General features: G+C 44.3%; 1 protein-coding gene across 2 annotated transcripts in view; it reads right to left on the reverse strand.

Annotated features, from left to right (window-relative positions):
* aspg (asparaginase homolog (S. cerevisiae)) overlaps positions 1-21,426 on the reverse strand; it is a 126,128-nt gene that overhangs the window by 64,469 nt on the left and 40,233 nt on the right. For both annotated transcript variants that reach the window (XM_070879276.1, XM_070879275.1), the window contains exons 5-6: positions 15,414-15,497; positions 15,176-15,302 (exon numbers count right to left, since the gene is read on the reverse strand). In XM_070879276.1, coding sequence (XP_070735377.1) covers positions 15,176-15,302; positions 15,414-15,497 — 211 coding nt within the window. The remainder of the gene's footprint in view (positions 1-15,175; positions 15,303-15,413; positions 15,498-21,426) is intronic.

Below are 21,426 nucleotides of genomic sequence, written 5' to 3' on the forward strand. Positions count from 1 at the left end.
ACAATACAACACGTAATATTTGGGCAAATGATCAAATACAGGGATATTAAAAAAAAGCTTCAAATGTTGGAAATTAAAACAAAGAATGCCGGAAAAGTACAACATCCCGCCAGCAACAGCAAAAGAGAAGTCAGATTTAGATTCCTTCACCAGAACCAGAACATAGGAACAGGAGTAGGCCATTCAGCCCCTTGAGCCTGTTCTGCCATTCAGTGAAATCATGGCTGATCTGTATCCAAACTCCAACCACCCGCCTTGGCTCCATAGCCCTTAATACCCTTGGCTAGCAAAATACTATCAATTTTAGATTTAAAATTATTAATTGAGCTAGCATCTTTTTGTGGGAGTGAGTTCCACACTTCTACCACCCTTTGCGTGAAGCAGTGTTTCCTAACGTCTCTCCTGAATATCCTGGCTCTGATTTTAAGGTTAGATCTCCTTGTCTTAGACCTTCCCCCACACATACCCTCACCCTGAGCGGAAAAGATTTATCTCTATCTACCCTATCTTTCAAATCCTTAACTCCACAATCAAATCAAACTGTAACCGTCTATATTTCAGGAAATACAAACTAGTTTCTGTAATCTCTCCTCATAATCTAATCCTTGAAGCTCTGGTAACATTCTGGTGAATCTGCGCTGCGCTTCTTCCAAGGCCAATATATCCTTTCTAAGGCATGTTGCCCAGAACTGTACACAGTGCTGTATATATGTGGTCTAACCAGGGCTGTGTAGAACTGGAGCAAAACTTCCTCCCCTTTATATTCTAGCCCTCTAGTTATAAAGATTAGCATTCCATTAGCCTTTCTGATTATTTTGTGTACCTGATTACTACATTCAGTGATCTATGTACACGGATCTCTTTGAACCTGCACTGTTCCTAGCTTTTCACCATTTAAAAAAATGCCCGGATCTATCTTTGTTTGGTCCAAAATGGATGACCTCACACTTACCTGTGTTTGAATCCATCTGCCACAGTTTTGTCCACTCCAATCTATTCATGTCTCTTTGTAATATTATGCTTCTGACTATACTACTTCCTTTGGAAAACTGCAAATGTAACGCCTCTATTTAAAAAAGGAGGCAGACAAAAAGCAGGAAACTATAGACCAGTTAGCCTAACATCTGTGGTTGGGAAAAAGTTGGAGTCCATTATTAAAGAAGCAGTAGCAGGACATTTGGAAAAGCAAAATTCGATCAGGCAGAGTCAGCATGGATTTATGAAGGGGAAGTCATGTTTGACAAATTTGCTGGAGTTCTTTGAGGATGTAACGAACAGAGTAGATAAAGGGGAACCAGTGGATGTGGTGTATTTGGACTTCCACAAGGCATTTGACAAGGTGCCACATAAAAGTTCACAGGGTTGGGGGTAATATAGTAGCATGGCTAGAGGATTGGCTAACTAACAGAAAACAGAGTCGGGATAAATGGATCACTTTCAGGTTGACATGATGAAGGTGGTATTAAACAGGGTCATTTGAAGGGCTGCTGCATCTCTCAATGCAGAGAACAGAGAGTCGGGATAAATGGTTCATTCTCTGGTTGGCAACCAGTAACTAGTGAGATGCCGCAGGGATCAGTGCTGGGACCCCAACTATTTACAATCTATATTAACGACTGGAAGGACTGAGTGTAACGTAGCCAAGTTTGCTGACGATACAAAAATGGGAGGAAAAGCAATGTGTGAGGAGGACACAAAAAATCTTCAAAAGGACATAGACAGGCGAAGTGAGTGGGCAAAAATTTGGCAGATGGAGTATAATGTCGGAAAGTGTGAGGTCATGCACTTTGGCAGAAAAAAATCAAAGAACAAGTTATTATTTGAATGGAGAAAGATTGCAAAGTGCCGCAGTACAGCGGGACCTAGGGGTACTTATGCATGAAACACAAAAGATACAGCAAGTGATCAGGAAGACCAATGGAATTTTGGTCTTTATTGCAAAGGGGATGGAGTATAAAAGCAGGGAAGTCTTGCTACAGGTATTGGTGAGGCCACACCTGAAATACTGCATGCAGTTTTGGTTTCCATGTTTATGAAAAGATATACTTGCTTTGGAGGCAATTCAGAGAAGGTTCACTAAGTTGATTCCGGGGATGAGGGGTTGACTTATGAGGAAAGATTGAGTAGGTTGGGCCTCTACTCATTGGAATTCAGAAGAATGAAAGGTAATCTTGTTGAAACATATAAGATTATGAGGGGGCTTGACAAGGTGGATGCAGAGAGGATGTTTCCACTGATGGGGAAGACTAGAACTAGAGGGCATGATCTTAGAATAGGGGGCCGCCCATTTAAAACAGAGATGAGGAGAAATTTCTTCTCTCAGAGGGTGGTAAATCTGTGGAATTTGCTGCCTCAGAGAGCTGTGGAAGCTGGGACATTGAATAAATTTAAGACAGAAATAGACAGTTTCTTAAACGATAAGGGGATAAGGGGTTATAGGGAGTGGCGGGGAAGTAGAGCTGAGTTAATTCAGAAACTAGGGTCCTGAACTTAAGGAAAGGTAACTTTGATGGTATGAGGCGCGAATTGGCTAGATTAGACTGGCAAATGATACTTAAAGGGTTGACGGTGGATAGGCAATGGCAAACCTTTAAAGATCATATGGATGAACTTCAACAATTATACATCCCTGTCTGGAGTAAAAATAAAATGGGGAAGGTGGCTCAACCATGGCTAACAAGGGAAATTAAGGATCGTGTTAAATCCAAGGAAGAGGCATACAAATTAGGCAGAAAAAGTAGTAAGCCAGAGGACTGGGAGAAATTTAGAATACAGCAGAGGAGGATAAAGGGATTAATTAAGAAGGGGAAAATAGAATACGAGAGGAAGCTTGCCGGAAACTTAAAAAATGACTGCAAAAGCTTCTATCGATATGTAAAGAGAAAAAGATTAGTGAAGACAAACATAGGTCCCTTGCAGTCGGATTCGGGTGAATTTATAATGGGGAACAAAGAAATGGCAGACCAATTGAACAAGTACTTTGGTTCTGTCTTCACAAAGGAAGACACAAATAATCTTCCGGATGTACTAGGGGTCCGAAGGTCTAGTGAGAAGGAGGAACTGAAGGATATCCTTATTTGGAAATTGTGTTAGGGAAATTGATGGGATTAAAGGCCGATAAATCCCCAGGGCCTGATAGTCTACATCCCAGAGTACTCAAGGAAGTGGCCCTAGAAATAGTGGATGCATTGGTGATAATTTTCCAACAGTCCATCGACTCTGGATCAGTTCCTATGGACTGGAGGGTTGCTAATGTAACACCACTTTTTAAAAAAGGGAGAGAAAACAGGTAATTATAGACCAGTTAGCCTGACATCAGTAGTGGGGTAAATGTTGGAATCAATCATTAAGGATGAAATAGCAGCACATTTGGAAAGCAGTGATAGGATTGATCGAATCAGCATGGATTTATGAAGAGGAAATCATGCTTGACAAATCTTCTGGAATTTTTTGAGGATGTAACTAGTAGAGTGGACAGAGGAGAACCAGTGGTTGTGGTGTATATGGACTTTCAAAGGCTTTTGACAAGGTCCCACATAAGAGATTGGTGTGCAAAATCAAAGCAGATGGTATTGGGGGTAATGTACTGACGTGGATAGAGAACTGGTTGGCAGACAGGAAGCAGAGAGTCGGGATTAACGGGTCCTTTTCAGAATGGCAGGCAGTGACTAGTGGATTGCCGCAGGGCTCGGTGCTGGGACCCCAGCTCTTTACAATATATATTAATGATTTGGATGATGGAATTGAGTGTAATATCTCCAAGTTTGCAGATGACACTAAACTGGGTGGTGGTGTGAGCTGTGAGGAGGACGCTAAGAGGCTGCAGGATGATTTGGACAGGTTCGGTCGGTGGGCAAATACATGGCAGATGCAGTATAATGTGGATAAATGTGAGGTTATCCACTTTGGGGGCAAAAACACAAAGGCAGAATATTATCTGAATTGCGGCAGATTAGGAAAAGGGGAGGTGCAGCGAGACCTGGTGTCATGATTCATCAGTCATTGAAGGTTGGCATGCAAGTACAGCAGGTGGTGAAGAAGGCAAATGGTATGTTGGCCTTCATCGCAAGAGGATTTGAGTATAGGAGCAGGGAAGTCTTACTGCAGTTGTACAGGGCCTTGGTGAGGCCCCACCTGGAATATTGTGTTCAGTTTTGGTCTCCTAATCTGAGGAAGGATGTTCTTGCTATTGAGGGAGTGCAGCGAAGGTTCACCAGACTGATTCCTGGGATGGCAGGACTGACATATGAGGAGAGATTGGATCGACTGGGCCTGTATTCACTGGAGTTTAGAAGGATGAGAGGGGATCTCATAGAAACATATAAAATTCTGATGGGACTGGACAGGTTAGATGCGGGAAGAATATTCCCGATGTTGGGGGAGTCCAGAACCAGAGGACATAGTCTTAGGATAAGGGGTAAGCCATTTAGGACTGAGATGAGAAGGAACTTCTTCACTCAGAGACTTGTTAACCTGTGGAATTCCCTGCCGCAGAGTTGTTGATGCCAGTTCATTGGATATATTCAAAAGGGAGTTAGATATGGCCCTTGCGGCTAAAGGGATCAAGCGGTATGGAGAGAAAGCAGGAAAGGGGTACTGAAGGACTGATCAGCCATGATCTTATTGAATGGTGGTGCAGCTCGAAGGGCTGGATGGCCTACTCCTGCACCTATTTTCTATGTTTCTATGAGTCCATGATCAGATCAGCCACGATCTTATTGAATGGCGGAGCAGGCTCGAGGGGCCGTATGGCCTTCTCCTGTTTCTATTTCTTATGTTCTATGCCACCAATCTTTGTGTCATCAGCAAACTTGGACATATGACTCTCTATTGTGTTATCATAGTCATTAAAAAAATATAGTTGATAGTTGAGTCCCCAGCACAGATCCTTGTGGGACACCACGAGTCACTTCCTTCCAATTTGGGTACATACCCATTACCCCTACTCTCTGTCTTCTCCTATCTCCTAACCAGGTCAATAATTTGCTTTCAATTCCATGAGTTTTAATTTCATCCAACAGCCACTTATATGGAAACTTGTCGAATGCCTTTGGAAGTTCATATAAACCGGAGGTGGCAGACCTGAGCGGAGATAAAAGAGTGCGGCGAGAGCAGGCCCAAGACCAGAGGCAGGGGACCTGAGCAGGAGCGGAGTCAGAGCTGAGCAACTCAACACAGGCAGAATTTGAAAGAGCGACGTCAGAGTAAAAAAACAAAAATGTCGTCAGCACAAGGAAAGGAGCTGATTCGTGAGTAGCTGGTGAGTGTTTTGCAAAGTTTTAAGTTTATTTTTGGTAAGTTAGTTAATAGTCTATTAAATAGAGGCATGGCAGGGCACCTCAGTCCCATATGGAATGTACATCCTGCACCATGTGGGAAATCCAGGACGCTTCTAGTGTCCTGGAAAAACACATGTGCAGGAAGTGTCATCAGCTGGAGGAGCTCAAGCTCTGGATTTTGAAGCTTGAGCAGCAGCTGGCGTCACTGCATTGCATCCGTGAGGCTGAGAGCTACGTGGATAGCACGTTTCAGGAGGTGGTCACCCCGCAGGCTCGATTGCTCAGGCAGATAGGGAACGGGTGACCATCAGACAGAAAAGGAGGACCAGGCAGGTAGTGCAGGTGTCCAGAGCGCATCTCGCTCTCCGACTGATATTCAATCCTGAATACTGGTGAGGGCGATCATTCCTTTGGGGAGTACAGCCAGAGCCAAGTCCATGGCACCACAGGTGGCTCAGCTGTACGGGGAAGGGGGGAGATTGGGAAAGCAATAGTGATGGGGGATTCAATAGTTAGGGGAACAGACAGGCGTTTCTGTGGCCGCAGACGTGATTCCAGGATGGTACGTTATCTCCCTAGTGCCAGGGTCAAGGATGTCATGGTGCAGTTGCAGAACACTCTGAAGGGGTGGGGGGGAGGGGGGGGTGAACAGCCAGAGGTCATGATCTACATCTGTATCAACCTCATAGGTAGAAAAAGAGATGAGGTCCTGCAGGCAGATTTTAGCAAGCTAGGAAGGAGATTAAAAAGCAGGACCTCAAAGCTGTTAATCTCCGGATTACTCCCGGTGCCACGTGCGAGTGAGTATAGAAATAGGAGGACAGAGCAGGTGAATGCGTGGCTGGAGATATGGTGCAGAAGGGACATTGGGACCGGTGCTGGAGGAGGTGGGACCTGTACAGGCCAGACAGGTTGCACCTTAACAGAGCCGGGACCAATATCTTCGCGGGTGGGGTGGGGTGGGGTTTGCTAGTGTTGTTGGGGAGGGATTAAACTAATTTGGCAGGGGGATGGGCACAAAAGAGAGGGACATACAAATAGCACTAGAGTAAGAGATAGTATGGTATTAGGTGGGGTCAGACCAAGAGAAAATACAAGTAGTTCTAAGAAAGGCTAACGGTGCATGTTCATAAACACACGAAGCATGGTAAATAAGGTTGGTGAGCTGCAGGCGCATATAGCCACACGGAAATAAGAAGTTGTGGCGATAACAGAGACCTGACTCAATAAAGGGCTGGATTGGGTACTAAATATTCCTGATTATAAGGTGTTCAGGAAAGATAGGGAAGGAAAGAAAGAAAGTAGGGTGGCAGTATTGATGAAGAATATTACAGTGCTAGGTGTCCTGGAGGGGTCAAGGATAGAATCTATTTAGTTAGAGTTAAGAAACAATTGAGGTTGCATTACACTACTATTCTATAGGCCACCAACTAGAAGGAAGGATATAGAGGAGCAAATGTGCAGAGAAATTACAGAGAGGTGTAAGAACTATAGAGTAGTGAGAATGGGGGACTTCAACTATCCTAATATAGACTGGGATAGTTATAGGGTAAAGGGCAGAGAGAGGAAAGAATTTCTGAAATGTGTTTCGGAGAACTTTCTTGATCAGTACATTTCCGGCCCAACGAGGAAGGAGGCCATGCTGGATCTGGTTCTGGGGAAAGAGGTGGGTGAGGTGGATCAAGTGTCAGTAGGGACATTTAGCGAACAGTGATCACAGTATCATAAGGTTTAGGTTAGCTATGGAAAAGGACAAAGAGCAATAAGAGCCAAAAACTTAATTGGAGGAGGGCCAATTTCAGTGCATTGAGAACAGACCTGGCCTGGGTCAATTGGAATCAAAGATTAGCAGGCAAAACTGTAATCGAACAATGGGCTGCCTTTAAAGAGGAGATGGTTTGGGTACAATTGAGGTACATTCTCATGAGGGGGAAAGGTAGGGCAACCAAAGCCAGAGCTCCCTGGATGATGAAAGAGATAGAGAGTAGGATGAAGCAGAAAAAGGGGGCGTATGACAGATGTCAGTTTGAGAATACAAGAGAGAACCATGCTGAATACAGGAAGTTCAGAGGGGAAGTGAAAAAAGAAATGAGAGGCAGAGAGCGGCACTGGCCATAATCTTCCAACCCTTCTTAGATACAGGGGTGGTGCCAGAGGACTGGAGAATTGTAATTATTACACCCTTGTTCAAAAAAGCGTAATGGATAAACCCAGCAACTATAGGCTGGTCAGTTTAACCTCGGTAGTGGAGAAACGCTAAAATTAACAGTCACTTGGACAAGTGTGGATTAATTAAGGAAAGCCAGCAAGTATTTGTTAAAGGCAAATCATGTTTAATTAACTTGACTGAATTTTTTGATGAGGTAACAGTGAAGGTTGATGAGGGCAATGCAGTTGATGTGGTGTATATGGACTCCCAAAAGGCGCTTGACAAAGTGCCACATAATAGGTTTGCCAGCAAAGTTGAAGCCCATGGAATAAAAGGGACAGTGGCAGCATGGATACGAAATTGGCTAAGTGACAGTAAACAGAGTAGTGGTGAATGGTTGTTTTTTGGACTGCAGGAAGGTATACAGTGGTGTTCCCCAGGGCTCGGTACATGCACCACTGCTTTTCTTGATATATATTAATGGAGTAACTATTTGTACTGCCCTTCTGCACCTGTGTTCTCTCAACTCCGCCCGATGCTTCCCATTCAGAACCAGAAGTGGGGCCCCACAATCAGTCCGACCACGTTGTTCCTCAGAGCCTGCGGGCGGCAGGGAGAGACACATGGGGGGGGGGGGGAGGAGGAGGAGGAGGAGGAGGAGAGATGGGGGGGTGGAAAGAGAAATAGACGGGGGTGGAGGGGGGGGGAAGAGAGAGACATGGGGCGGGGAGGGGGGGAAAGAGGTGGTTGGGAGAGAGAGACACACGGGGGGCGGGGGTGGATCGGAGGGGAGAGAGGGAACTCATTTAAGATGTATCAGGTGCTTCCAGCCCCCTTTACACCTACATCCAATTTCTACGGAAAGCTCGGTGCGTGTTTGACAAGGGACATCGTTGGAGTGGATGAAATCCAGAAGTCACGACACTATCACTATTCACTTCATACCCAATAAACCTGTTAACAATCCATGATCCACACACAATGCCCCATCTATGGCGGGCGACCAGGCGGGCGGTGAGAGTAAGGTCATGCACTTGCGCTGGGGTAAGGGACTTCGGCTGGGGGAGGCAGCACTTGTGCTGATGCAAGGGATTTTGGCTGGGGTAAGGATCCTCTCTGGCTTCTGAAGTCAAAATGGATCGAATTACAATTTGCAAAGTCAGTCAGAACTTGGGCTGGGCGGTTCCAGTTACACATTCCAGAGAAACTTCAGGGTGTGGCTTATTCTCCAAGGGGACCAATCGGCAATAGGTCATGTGATAATGGAGAGCCAATCAGAGACAAGGCAGCCATTTTGGCAGTACAAATAACTGCATCCATATATTAATGATTTGGACTTAGGGCACTCTTTCAAAATTTGAGAATGACACAAAACTTGGAAGTAAAGTGAATAGTGAGGAGAATAGGAGTAGACTTCAAAAGGACATAAACAGGCTGGTGGAATGGGCGGACACATGGCAGGTGAGGTTTAACACAGAAAAGTGCGAAGTGATACAATTTGGTAGGAAGAACGAGGAGAGGCAATATAAACTAATTGTAAAGGGGGTGCAGGAACAGAGACTTGGGGGTATACATGCACAAATCGTTGAAGGTGGGAGGCCAAGTTGAGAAAGCGGTTAAAAAAGCTTATGGGATCCTGGGCTTCATAAATGGAGGCATGGACACTAACAGCCATAAAAATCATCAAGATGTGCAATTTAATGAGATTCAACAAATACATTTTTAAAAATAAATTCAGAAATATTTAATTTTAGACTAAACCTTGTGAACTTAGGGCAGAACAATTTGGGTCTGATGCTCTTCCATCAGAATGTTGGATTGTGATGAAGGATCACATCCAAAACTTAAACCGGTCTTTCTCTTCCAGATGTTGAGCAACCTGTTGTCCATTTCCAGCATTTTTTTTTTTGCTTTTATTTCAGATATCCAACATTCTTGTTTTTTCTTTGTTTCCTCTAGCTTTCACTTGGATCCACTGGGATAGCATGCATGTAAGCACAGTGTCTTCTTTCTAGGGAGGCAGTCTCCCATTATATCAACAAAAAAAATCCCTCACTTTCGCAATGTGGCCTTAATGTTTGCTGTTAATCATTGCAACAGAGAGTTATCTTCTGTGCCCCTAACCTCTACTGCACAGGTCACCCTCCTCAGTCTTGCAGCTTCTACTGTGTGGGACATGCTTTCCCCCTCCTACCATATTGGCAATTTCCAAAGTACAAAAATCATGAGATAATGGCTTGCTGCTTCACTCCTTTTTGTAGTGTATTTTTATGCTGCTTTCAGGTTGAAAGCTTTTAAACAGCAAAGTGTATAAATGAATCAGCATTGCACTGGACACCAACTGGTATATAAGAGGGCAGACAAACAATTTTAATGATTTTTTTTTGCACCACCCTCGTTAGTCAAGAACGAAAGTATTCTAAACTCTTAAAACATTACAATATAGATACATCCGTATCAAGAGCAGACAAAAAGAAGCATGGATTGTTAAAGTGCAGATAATGGTTAGGTGCAAATAATGGACAGGTTGCACCATCCCCCTAATGGTGCTGTCAACAAGTATAACACGAGTAACCAATATTAAACCTTAAAAACACAAATACATTAAAAATACTGCAATACACTAACAGTCCGATTAATACAGAAACCACAATCCCTATTCACCGAATTAAAAAAACTCCAATAACTCCAGTAAAAAATGCAACCTGTGTGCCCTACAAATACACCACGTGTACCTTACAGCACGTTAAATCCAATGCACGCCTCAGACCCGACAAATAAACACGCCTATGTACTCTACATCGAGAAAAATCCTATGCACCATACAAATGCTTCCCCTGCACCCTACATCCAGGTGTACACCACAGCCAGATAAATGCCCCCAAATATATGTTGTAAAATAACACAGAAATAAATATGGTGTAAATCTCCCGTGAGGAGGAGGATCAATGGAGGATTGTAAACAGCAGAGCTGCTGTCCGAGAGGTGTGCAGCCCTGGGAAGCAGAATGGAACTGGAATGTTTTTGTATTACTAAACTCTCATTAATGTTAGCAGGTTTGTACTGCATATAACCTAGGCTGTCCAGCACATGAGCCACTAGCCACACGTGGATAATTGGAAATCCAGGTGTGGCTGATTCATTTTTGATTCATACATTAAAAATGAGTAATAGACACCGTTGTTTGGCCTGAATACTCATTCACACTTTGCATGTGTACTTTAATCTTTTTGTGCGTTTGTTGGTTGAATAGCGAGACGAAAAGCACATGTGTTTGTGATCCTTGTGAGTGCTTTACTTTGTTGGTCACTGAATGGTGAAGATGTTTGTGAAGTAAATATACAGATATAAAGTATTGTGAGAGTGTATGTAAGGCTTTTTCTACTAAAATGAGTATGCTAAAACAGTGTTGCAATAGCCACACCTGTGTCTTATCAGCAATTTCTAATTGACAACACTGATATAGCCCAAAGCTGCAAATGACACTCAATCCTTTTTTATTGCAGGGTATTTTCTACTGTAACGATAAGCAGTCACACGCAGGTGCTTAAAAACCACGACTTGTCATCTTAATTGTGGCTGCCAGACAGCAGGCTAGGAACTACATTGCTGGCCAACAGAGACGAGACATGCACTAAGTCTGTCCACAACCATAAAAAAACAAATAGTCTCTCCTTCTGGGGAAAAAAACATCCACATTTGTCACTGGGGGCACTGCCTCTGAAGGTGCCAACAAAAATAACGCATCTTCTGCTGGATCTCTGCAACTTGGACACAGTAACACTGTACCTTCAGCCTCTGCTGCATGGGATGTTCTCTTCCCCACCCCCATATTATGACAATTAAGCCAATTTCACATTCTTCTCCCTATCAAAAAAGACACGCTGCAAAGCTTTGCCATCTAAATATTCTCAGCATTTCTTGGCCGGAAAAGGGACAAAATGTGCATTAGTGACCATTCTATAGCAATTAGAAGCCCTGTGTTACTGTCCAGTTACATCGGTGCTTGGATTCCTACTTTTAATCTTCATATAAGTATTTGGAAAGTAAATTGCCTATTTGCAAGTTATTTTAAGCTCTGAATTTACTTTAAAACTTCTCTTTCGTATTTGCAATTCCTTCAAATTTCCACGCCACCTTATATTCCCCTCACCTCCCCACTTTTTATGACCTATCACTTTCCTTACCCCTTTCATTCTAGCTCACCCATAAGCCTTCCTTCCCCAACAGAGACGAGACATGCACTAAGTCTGTCCACAACCATAAAAAACAAATAGTCTCTCCTTCTGGGGAAAAAAACATCCACATTTGGTCATCAATCTGGCACCCCCCACCGCCCTCCCATCACTATTTCTTTTACTCTACTCCTGGGGCTCAAACTGTATTTCCAGTAAGTCAGAGAAATGATCTTTACAGGGCTATATGGTTAGACAGGGCTACAGAATTGAAAGGAAATTACTAATTCATTGCATAGATTTACATGACAACAACAATTTGTATTTGTATAGCGCCTTTAATGTAGTAAAACATCCCAAGGCGCTTCTCAATAGCATTATAAAACAAAATTTGACACCCAGCCGCATAAGGAGATATTAGGACAGATGATCAAAAGCTTGTTGAAATAGGCTGGTTTTAAGGAGCATCTTAAAGGAGGAGAGGTTGAAAGGGAATTCCAGAGCTGAGAGCCTTGACAGCTGAAGGCATGGCTAGCAATGGTGGAGCGGTTAAAATAAGGGATGCTCAAGGCCAGAATTAGAGGAGCGCAGATATCTTGGAGGGTTGTTGGGCTAGAGGAGATTACAGAGATAGGGAGACCATAGAGGGATTTGAAAACAGGGATGAGAATTTAAAAATTGAGGCGTTGCTTAACCAGGAACCAATGTAAGTCAGCGAGCACAGGGGTGATGGTGAATGGGACTTGATGCAGGTGAGGACACGGGCAGCAGAGTTTTGGATGAGCTCAAATTTTACTGAGGGTAGAACGTGGGAGGCCGGCCAGGAGTGCATTGGAATAGTCAAATCTAGAGGTAACAAAGACATGGATGAGAGTTTCAGCAGCAGATGAGCTGAGGCAGAAGCGAAGTTAGGTATGGTTCTGGAGCTGGAAATAGGCGCTCTTAGTGATGGCGGGGATATGTGGTCGGAAGCTCATTTCCAGGTCAAATATGACACCAAGGTTGCGAACAGTCTGGTTCAGCTCAAATAGTTGCCAGGGAGAGGGAAGGAGTCGGTGGCGAGGGAACGGGGTTTGTGGCGTGGACCGAAGACAATGGCTTCGGTCTTTCCGATATTTAGTTGGAGGAAATTTCTGGTCACCCAGTATTGGATGTCAGACAAGCAGTCTGATAATTTCAAGACAGTGGAGGGGTTGAGAGAGGTGATGGTGAGGTAGAGTTGGGTACATGTGGAAACTGACACTGTGTTGCCTGACATTCCAAATGTTTTTAGATTACAGAAAATTTATTGATTTTAATAACTTTGATGAAGGGTCTCTATTCAAAACATGTTTTACGTCACCAGGATTTTTCTTTTTCTTTCAAATTTCCAACATTTAAAAAAAAAATCAGGCTGGGAGGGTTCCAGACTGGATAGGACAGCACCCACCTACTCCAGCTGGCACAGCACCCAGGACCCCTGCATATTAAAGGGCATGACAAGGGTCTACCATGTGACTGGTGGGTGCACCAATAACCACACCTCATTAGTAGGGATGGTAATAATAATCCCAGTGATGACCGGAAACACAAAACCATACCCACAATATGAAGTGGAGAATCTCGGGTTGATCAGAGAAAGGGACTACCTGCGGGACTATCCAATGGATAATAGAACGATGAGAGGGATCTCATTGAGTGGGTGCCGCAGGGTAGGAAGCCTGACAATTTTCCCTCACCCGGTGGGACAAGGAAACACGATGAGTGTGTATTTATCAGACTATCGGATGCGTGCTGGAAATAAGCTCTGTTGAGTCAGAACCAACCCAGTCAGCATACCGGGGAGAGGTGAATATTGTGTGGTGACCACCCAATGGATGTATAACTATGGCACACTGGTATGCAATATCACTAATCCCAATTTTTGCTTCACCCCCAGCTTACCCGTAACCATCGGATGTGCACGAATGACGTACATTCACGCACGAAAAACAATCCTGAAACAGAAACTAAACAAGCTAGACAAGGAGATCAAGACCGAATCCTGTAAAATCCCCTGGTATGTACAGGCCTGGAATTGGGGCTTGAATGTGGACATCCACCCTTGGATTCGCATTATCTCACATATAGTGGTGGCAGTACAACTGGTTCTGGCTCCATGCTGATTGGGATCGACATGCGCTGCTTGCTCGAAACGAAATAATAAAAGAAAGCTAAAGCTATAGTAAAGGAGCAGAGTAAGCTATTGTGACAGAATTTAGATGAGGGAGCCATATAGCTCCATGTGCACGAGGCCTCCCGAACCTAGCGGCTGATCACCGCAACCGGGGCGGGGGGCCCAAGGCAGTGTAGAATTTAGACGGGTTGGTTACCTTGAGCTGGGTAGTCAAGGACCAAAAGGGGGAATTGAAGTAGGAATTGGGTCTGCTTTAGCCAACAGCCTGCATTAGTAGTTTTAAAATTGGCCATGGCAATACATGTCACCAGGTCTATGTTAAGACTTGCGGTTAGGCGAGGCGTTGAATAACAGGAAAGCCAGGCTAAATAACAGGAAGCCTAGGCTGTTGCTTCTTAACAGAAAATGTAAAGTCCCTAATTTGTCCAAACTGTATGATTTGACCAATGACTGTATCTTTGACCGAAAAAGGTCATGTAGATGGACAATGAATGTACACGCCTACTTGTTTTCTGTATAACTGCTACTCACCTCAGTGAATTTTTTGAGATCGGATTTTAGAGCTCAGTGAATTGCTGATAAGAAATATCCATATCTTCCTTGCAAGTAAATAAACGACTCTGACTTTTCAGACTTCTCGTGGTGTATTTATTATACCACATCAGTCACCAAATCACACCTCTCTGTTTACTAATTCCTTTTTACCTCTTCCTCCTCATTATGTAGCGAGAGAAGGAAGCAAGTACTCAAAATTGGAAAATAAGAACATAAGAAATAGGAACAGGAGTAGACCATACGGCCCCTCGAGCTTGCTCTGCCATTCAATAAGATCATGGCTGATCTGATCATCAATTCAGCTCCACTTCCCCGCCCGTTCCCCATAACCCCTTATCATTTCAGAAACTGTCGATTTCTGTCTTAAATTTATTCAATGTCCCATCTTCCACAGCTCTCTGAGGCAGTGAATTCCACAGATTTACAACCATCAGAGAAGAAATTTCTCCTCATCTCAGTTTTAAATGGGTGGCCCCTTATTCTAAGATCATGCCCTCTAGTTCTTGTCGCCCCCATCAGTGGAAACGTCCTCTCTGCATCCACCTTGTCAAGCCCCCTCATAATCTTATACATTTCTATGATCACCTCTCATTCTTCTGAATTCCAATGAGTAGAGGCCCAAGCTACTCAACCTGTCCTCATGTCAACCCCCTCATCCTCGTAATCAACCTTATGAACCTTCTCTGAACTGCCTCCAAAGCAAGTATATCCTTTCGTAAATATGGAAACCAAAACTGCACGCAGTATTCCAGGTGTGGCCTCACCAATACCTTATATAGCTGTAGCAAGACTTCCCTGCTTTTATACTCCATCCCCTTTGCAATAAAAGCCAAGATATGATCAAACTATTACTGTAACTTACCTTTAATTTCCACTTCAGCATCGACAAGTGGGTGCAGGTTAGGTGAAGAAAATGCAGTAAAGCTTCCAGCGTCTATTTTCGTCACCCGATTTCCTCTGTATAATTTATGTTGAAAATACAGACCAACCTGAAAAATTAAACAAAAAGTCAGTAACGCAAATAAAATGGTAATAAATAGGCTGAATTACCCTATCAAACAAGATCAGACATCTGAACTCAACGGAGGCTATAAACGTACCTCTGGTATTACAAAGTGGCCGGCGATTAGCAGTGCCCCAAGCAAGTTATCATGGCCATCATTTCTCATCTCATAGATGGGAACCTGCAAGAACAGATGCAGTTGTAAAATCCGATTTGGCAAGGCAGAAAGTATGTAAGAGAGACAGTACAGTATCAGATTTATTGGTTAGTAATTATGGAGTAAACTGAAGGCTGTTTTGCATTCCTTTTTTGTTATCCTACATAACACTCTATTTCCTTCCCACACACCCAAAAAAAAGTTATTTTTTTCCTGTGTTTTCTGTTTGCACCAAACCAGACAATGCCTGTGGCCAAGGTAATAGATGAATGACCTACTCCCAGTGAAGGGACTCCCAATTTTTCCAACTCCCGCTGGGAAAATGATTGGCTTTTGCTTTGAACTATTTCACAAAGGCACAGCTGGACAGTATGAGGGCCCAGAGATGTGATCCCATATCCCACAGCTCTACACTCGGACAGCACAGGATCCCTGCTCCTATATTCTCTTTTTTCCATTCCACCTCTGTGAAACATATTAGGACATTGCTTTTTTTAGATTAAAGGCACTCTATAAATGAAAATTATTGTTGTCATTATTCTAATGTTTTTATTCAGGATTCCAAAGCTGAAAGCGAGCAGTAAAGTACATCCTCACAGATGAAGCTAGAAGGAAGCATTTGATGGAATGCAAAACCTTTCTGCTTCAAAGTTACTGGAGATAGAAGTCATTAATGGGAATTATAAATAAAAGTGAGATACGTGTTTCCAAACCTACTCATTTGTATTTAAATTGAAATAAAATTTCCTTCTTTCCATTCTTTGGGCCCAAATTTCCCCAGCGCTTAAGAGCGGTGGAGTTAGCCGTGGTACGCCGACTTCGTGGGGGAAAAAACGCATCGAAAACTTACCAGGATAATGTGGCCGTTCCTGGATCCCTGTGGTCCTGTGGCGTGGCGCTGCAAAACCTGCGGGGGGGCGGGACTTGGGTCACACTCGCTCAGCGCAGCCGGCAGGGAGGCGGAACTTGGGCCACACTCACTCAGCGCAGCCGGCAGGGAGGCGGAACTTGGGCCACACTCGCTCAGCGCAGCCGGCAGGGAGGCGGAACTTGGGCCACACTCGCTCAGCGCAGCCGGCAGGGAGGCGGAACTTGGGCCTCACTCGCTCAGCGCAGCCGGCAGGGAGGCGGAACTTGGGCCACACTCGCTCAGCGCAGCCGGCAGGGAGGCGGAACTTGGGCCACACTCGCTCAGCGCAGTCGGCAGGGAGGCGGAACTTGGGCCTCACTCGCTCAGCGCAGCCGGCAGGGAGGCGGAACTTGGGCCACACTCGCTCAGCGCAGCCGGCAGGGAGGCGGGGCTTGGGCCCCGCGTCTCCTCGAGTGCCGGCAGGGGGACACGTGTCTGTTTCAGCGTGCCTGCGCAATGCACGTTTCAGCAATGGAGCAGGAAGCTTGGCAATCGGTCAATTAAAGGAAAGCGTCCTCAGTGCCTCAGCAGCATTGGCAATGGACCATATATAAAGGTAAGGTGTGAATAGTGATTTTTGGGTGGCTGAGGGAGTGGAAAGCAGTGCTGCATAGGTGGAAGAAAGGTGAGAACTGTGATATTTCAAGATAACCTGAGTGTAAGTCCAATACACCAATGATGCAAGAGCGTGCAACAAGAATAAAGAATTTCCTCCATGAGGAAGTGGAGAAACTAGTCACTGTCATGGAGGACAAATGGCTGGAGCTGGATATCAGTAAGAGCAGTCCCACAAAAGTTCCACCTAAAGAAATGAGAAGACGATGGAGCATAGTTGCAGAAGAATACTCCGCAGGGGGGAATACCGCAAGATCTGGAAGCCAGTGTAAAAAGAAATGGCAAGACTTTAGTCAAGTAGTGAGTGTAAATAATAGCTTCATCTTTAAATGGAATTGCAATTGTAAATATGACCATCTGTATATGTCCCACCCATCAGAAGTGCACCATGTGTGAAAAGTTATATTTTCATCTTTGCAGAAGAAATTGGCCCACAACATAAGGGAAAAACTTAGAACAGGAGGGGGGCCACCAAATCTGCACCAACTATCACCCCTGGAACAGAGGGTTGCTGCCTTGCTGAGTCGCACCTGCAGAAAAAGAATCAGCTCTACAAAAGCTGGACCCACACGCAAGGGTGAGGGTGAGTCATTAAAATGCATCGTCGCCCTTCAAATCAAACTGCTGACTGGCCTGCTACACGTGAGACTACTCATGCCACCCATCCTGCCCCTTCCTGTGCTGCTAACCATTTGACTGTTCTGTTGTATTATGCAGAAGACGACGACAAACCTGAACATCCTGAAGATCCACCAAAAGATCCAGATGCGTGCACTCCAGACCAAGGCGGGTGGGGAGAGGAGGGCTCCATGGAAATGTGTTCACGGGAGAATGCTGATCGTGATATGGATCAGTCCATGGTACAGGGCATCACACTGCCAGAAACCTCCATGAGCTCTGCGGCGACACTCCATGGTTTCACACCTTCCGAGGTTACAGGTCCCAATGGCGGTGGTGAAATGCATGATGGAACACCCAGTGCCCCACTGTCCCAGCCTGCGCCTCGCACCGGAGGTGTGCCACTAGGCAGACCCACGGCGAGGGGAAGGAGAAGCCGACCAGTCTCTCCTGAGATGCAGCCTTCATCAGTTGTTAATCAGGTTATGTCATTGGGTGAGGAGACCAATGCCCTCACAAGATCACTCGTGGTGGCCGTCAGTGGGGTGCGTGATGAGGCAATGACACTGTCAGGAGAAATATCAGCACTGAGACGGGAACTGAGGTTGGACATTTCAGAGAGTGTGCAAACGATGGCAGATACCATGAGGGAGCTAGCTGCTGCAATAAGGGCACAAAGGCCAGATACTCAAAAGCCCTCCACTCCACACAACAGCTACCGGTGAGATCCAAGCCGGGCCCCCAACCCCCTCCCCACCTACCATCACCGACCCTATGAGGAAGTGCACTTTCCCCAAGATGTGGGTGAGGGATGGGTGCAGCCTTTCTTTGCTGTTGAAGTGCATTGTAAAATATCCAGTAAAAGATATTTTGCATTAAAACTGAATCATGTTCCATTAGGACCACAAAACATTTAGGAACAACTGTAAAAAGTAAAAATCCTTCACCCTTACAGTCATGCATGCCTGCCACCCCTATCCCTGTCAGGAGGGCTAGCCGGTGCATTCTGCAGTCGGCAAGGTGGGACTGCTCTATTTTCAGTAGCTGATTTATCTTTCATTTATGTGTGATGTTGTTGTGCAGCTGTTGTGTTGAAGATGTTGTGCTGATGTTGTGAAGGTGTTTAGTGCTTTAGAATCCTCTAACTCACCTTCCACCGCGCCCCCCCACCCCCCTCCACACCTTATCTCTAGCTACCTGCGCTGATTTCTTAAATGTAGGTAAGGTTTTTCTATGCCTACAAAAATGGCCACATACACTGGCCTAACTTAGTTTGGAGTAACTTTTAGCTGGCCAAATTTGCTTCTATGACCAAAAGAGGCATAAGTGGCTGGTCACGCCCCCTTTTGGAGAGAAAAAACTAAACTAGAAAAAAACCTAACTAACTGACTTACACTGGAGCAAGTTAAATGGGGAAATTTGCGATTTTTAAGTTACTCAAAAAAAAAGCTACTTACTCCAAAAAAAAAAATGGGTCAACTCCTGAGGAAATCCGAACCTTTTATATATTTGAGGGTGTCACCACTGTGAAATTAAAACTATCAAGACTGTTCAATTTGCTCTGCCCGATCAAATATGGCAGCACAGATTTTAGTTTCAGTAAGTCATCTGTTTGTACCACAAGCCTCATGGGCATTTTACAGACGGGGTCTTGTTAGCTTGCAGGTTGGTGAATTCCGTGCATGCACAGTATTGACCCATCTAACTAAATAACAATCCTGGTGGTAACTTCACCTTTGGTAACATTGCGTGCAGTGGAGGTAAGGCATCATATTGGCACTTCCTCATTCTGAATGGGGAGGCAAGGTGGTTCGCAGTGATTCCCAGCCGGACAGCTAGAGTAATTTGCCACATTGAAAAACATAACAATATATAAGATGCTCTAGCGTACCTTTGCAACTGGAGAAAATTAAAACAAAAACTGGGCTGCATATTCCTTGATGTTTATTGACAGGGTAGATGCTGAGAGACATAGAAAATAGGTGCAGGAGTAGGCTATTCGGCCCTTCGAGTCTGCACCACCATTTAATATGATCATGGCTGATCATGCATTTCAGTACTCCATTCCTGCTTTCTCTCCAGAACCCCTTGATCCCTTTAGCCGTGAGGGCCACATCTAACTCCCTTTTGAATATATCTAACGAACTGGCCCCAACAACTTTCTGTGGTAGAAAATTTCACATGCCCACAACTCTCTAAGTGAAGAAGTTTCTCCTCATCTCGGTCCTAAATGGCTTACCTCTTATCCTTAGACTGTGTCCGCTGGTTCTGGACTTCCCCAACATCGGGAACATTCTTCCTGCACCTAACCTATCCAATCCTGTCAGAATTTTATATGTTTCTATGAGATCCCCTCTCATTCTTCTAAATTCCATTGAATATAAGCCTAATCGATCCAATCTTTCTTCAAATGCAAGTCCTGTCATCCCGGGAATCAGTCTGGTGAACCTTCGCTGCACTCCCTCAATAGCAAGAATATCCTTCCTCAGATTAGGAGATCAAAACTGTACACAATATTCAAGATGTGGCCTTACCAAGGCCCTGTAAAACTCTAGTAAGACCTCCCTGCTCCTATACTCGAACCCTCTCGCTATGAAGGCCAACATGCCATTTGCCTTCTTCACCACCTGCTGCATCTGTATGCCAACCTTCAATGTCTGATGTACCATGACACCCAGGTCTCGTTGCACCTCCCCTTTACCAATCTGTCACCATTCAGATAATAATCAGCCCTCCTGTTTTTACCACCAAAGTGGATAACCTCACATTCATCCACATTTTCCATGGCTGGAGTGTCTAGAACTAGGGGCCACAGTCTCAGGATAAGGGGTAGGCCATTTAAGACAGAGATGAGAAGGAATTTCTTCACTCAGAGGGTTGTGAATCTTTGGAATTCTCTGCCCCAGAGAACTGTGGATGCAGAGTCTCTGAATATATTCAAGGCTGAGCTAGATAGATTTTTGGAGTCGAAGGGAATCAAGGGATATGGAGATCGGACAGGAAAGTGGAGTTGAGGTCGATGATGAGCCATGATCTTATTGAATGACGTTGCAGACTCGAGGGAACGTATGGCCTACTCCTGCTCCTATTTCTTAGGTTTAAAAATATCATGTCAGCAATATTCCTATATAAAGCATGACTACATTACAATCTACTCTTTACTCAAAGTCACTTAATTCAAATAATCTAACAATTTGAATTTTTTTCAAGTGCTAAATTCCCACTTTGCTGTGTTATTTGAATTATTTGCTAATTTGAATTATTGGATAATTGAACATTTTAAGCATAAAAAATAACTTTGTATTATCAGGAGTAGATTGAACTCAAAAGGTTAACAAGTAACATTTTGCTTTCCATGTTTGTATTTCTGTCATTGTCATTTTCCCCACTAATGCCAATATTTTATTCTGTTGCCTGATTTTAATGGAACAGTGAATGAGTGTAAAGCAGATAACACAGCATACTTCCGTCTACTTTTTCACTGAAATTAGTGGATGGGAGAAAATCTAGGGGCTAGCTCCTTTATGATTTATTAGAGTTATTAAACGAGTAGCTAGAAGCTGGAGCTTCCATCATCTAATTCATATAAATCTGAATATTAAAAAAACAGATTTACTGCCTTGCAATGTTGGAAACGTGATGTACAAAATCCCCCACATATCAGCTCGATGTTCTAGCTATCTTTGAACATCAAGGCATTGCTTAACCGGGAGCCAATGTAGGTCAGTGAGTACAGGGGTGATGGGTGAGCGGGACTTGGTGCGAGTTTGGACACGGGCAGCAGAGTTTTGGATGACCTCAAGTTTACGT

The sequence above is a fragment of the Pristiophorus japonicus genome, chromosome 4 (assembly GCF_044704955.1).
Source record: "Pristiophorus japonicus isolate sPriJap1 chromosome 4, sPriJap1.hap1, whole genome shotgun sequence".
NCBI lineage: Eukaryota > Metazoa > Chordata > Chondrichthyes > Pristiophoridae > Pristiophorus > Pristiophorus japonicus.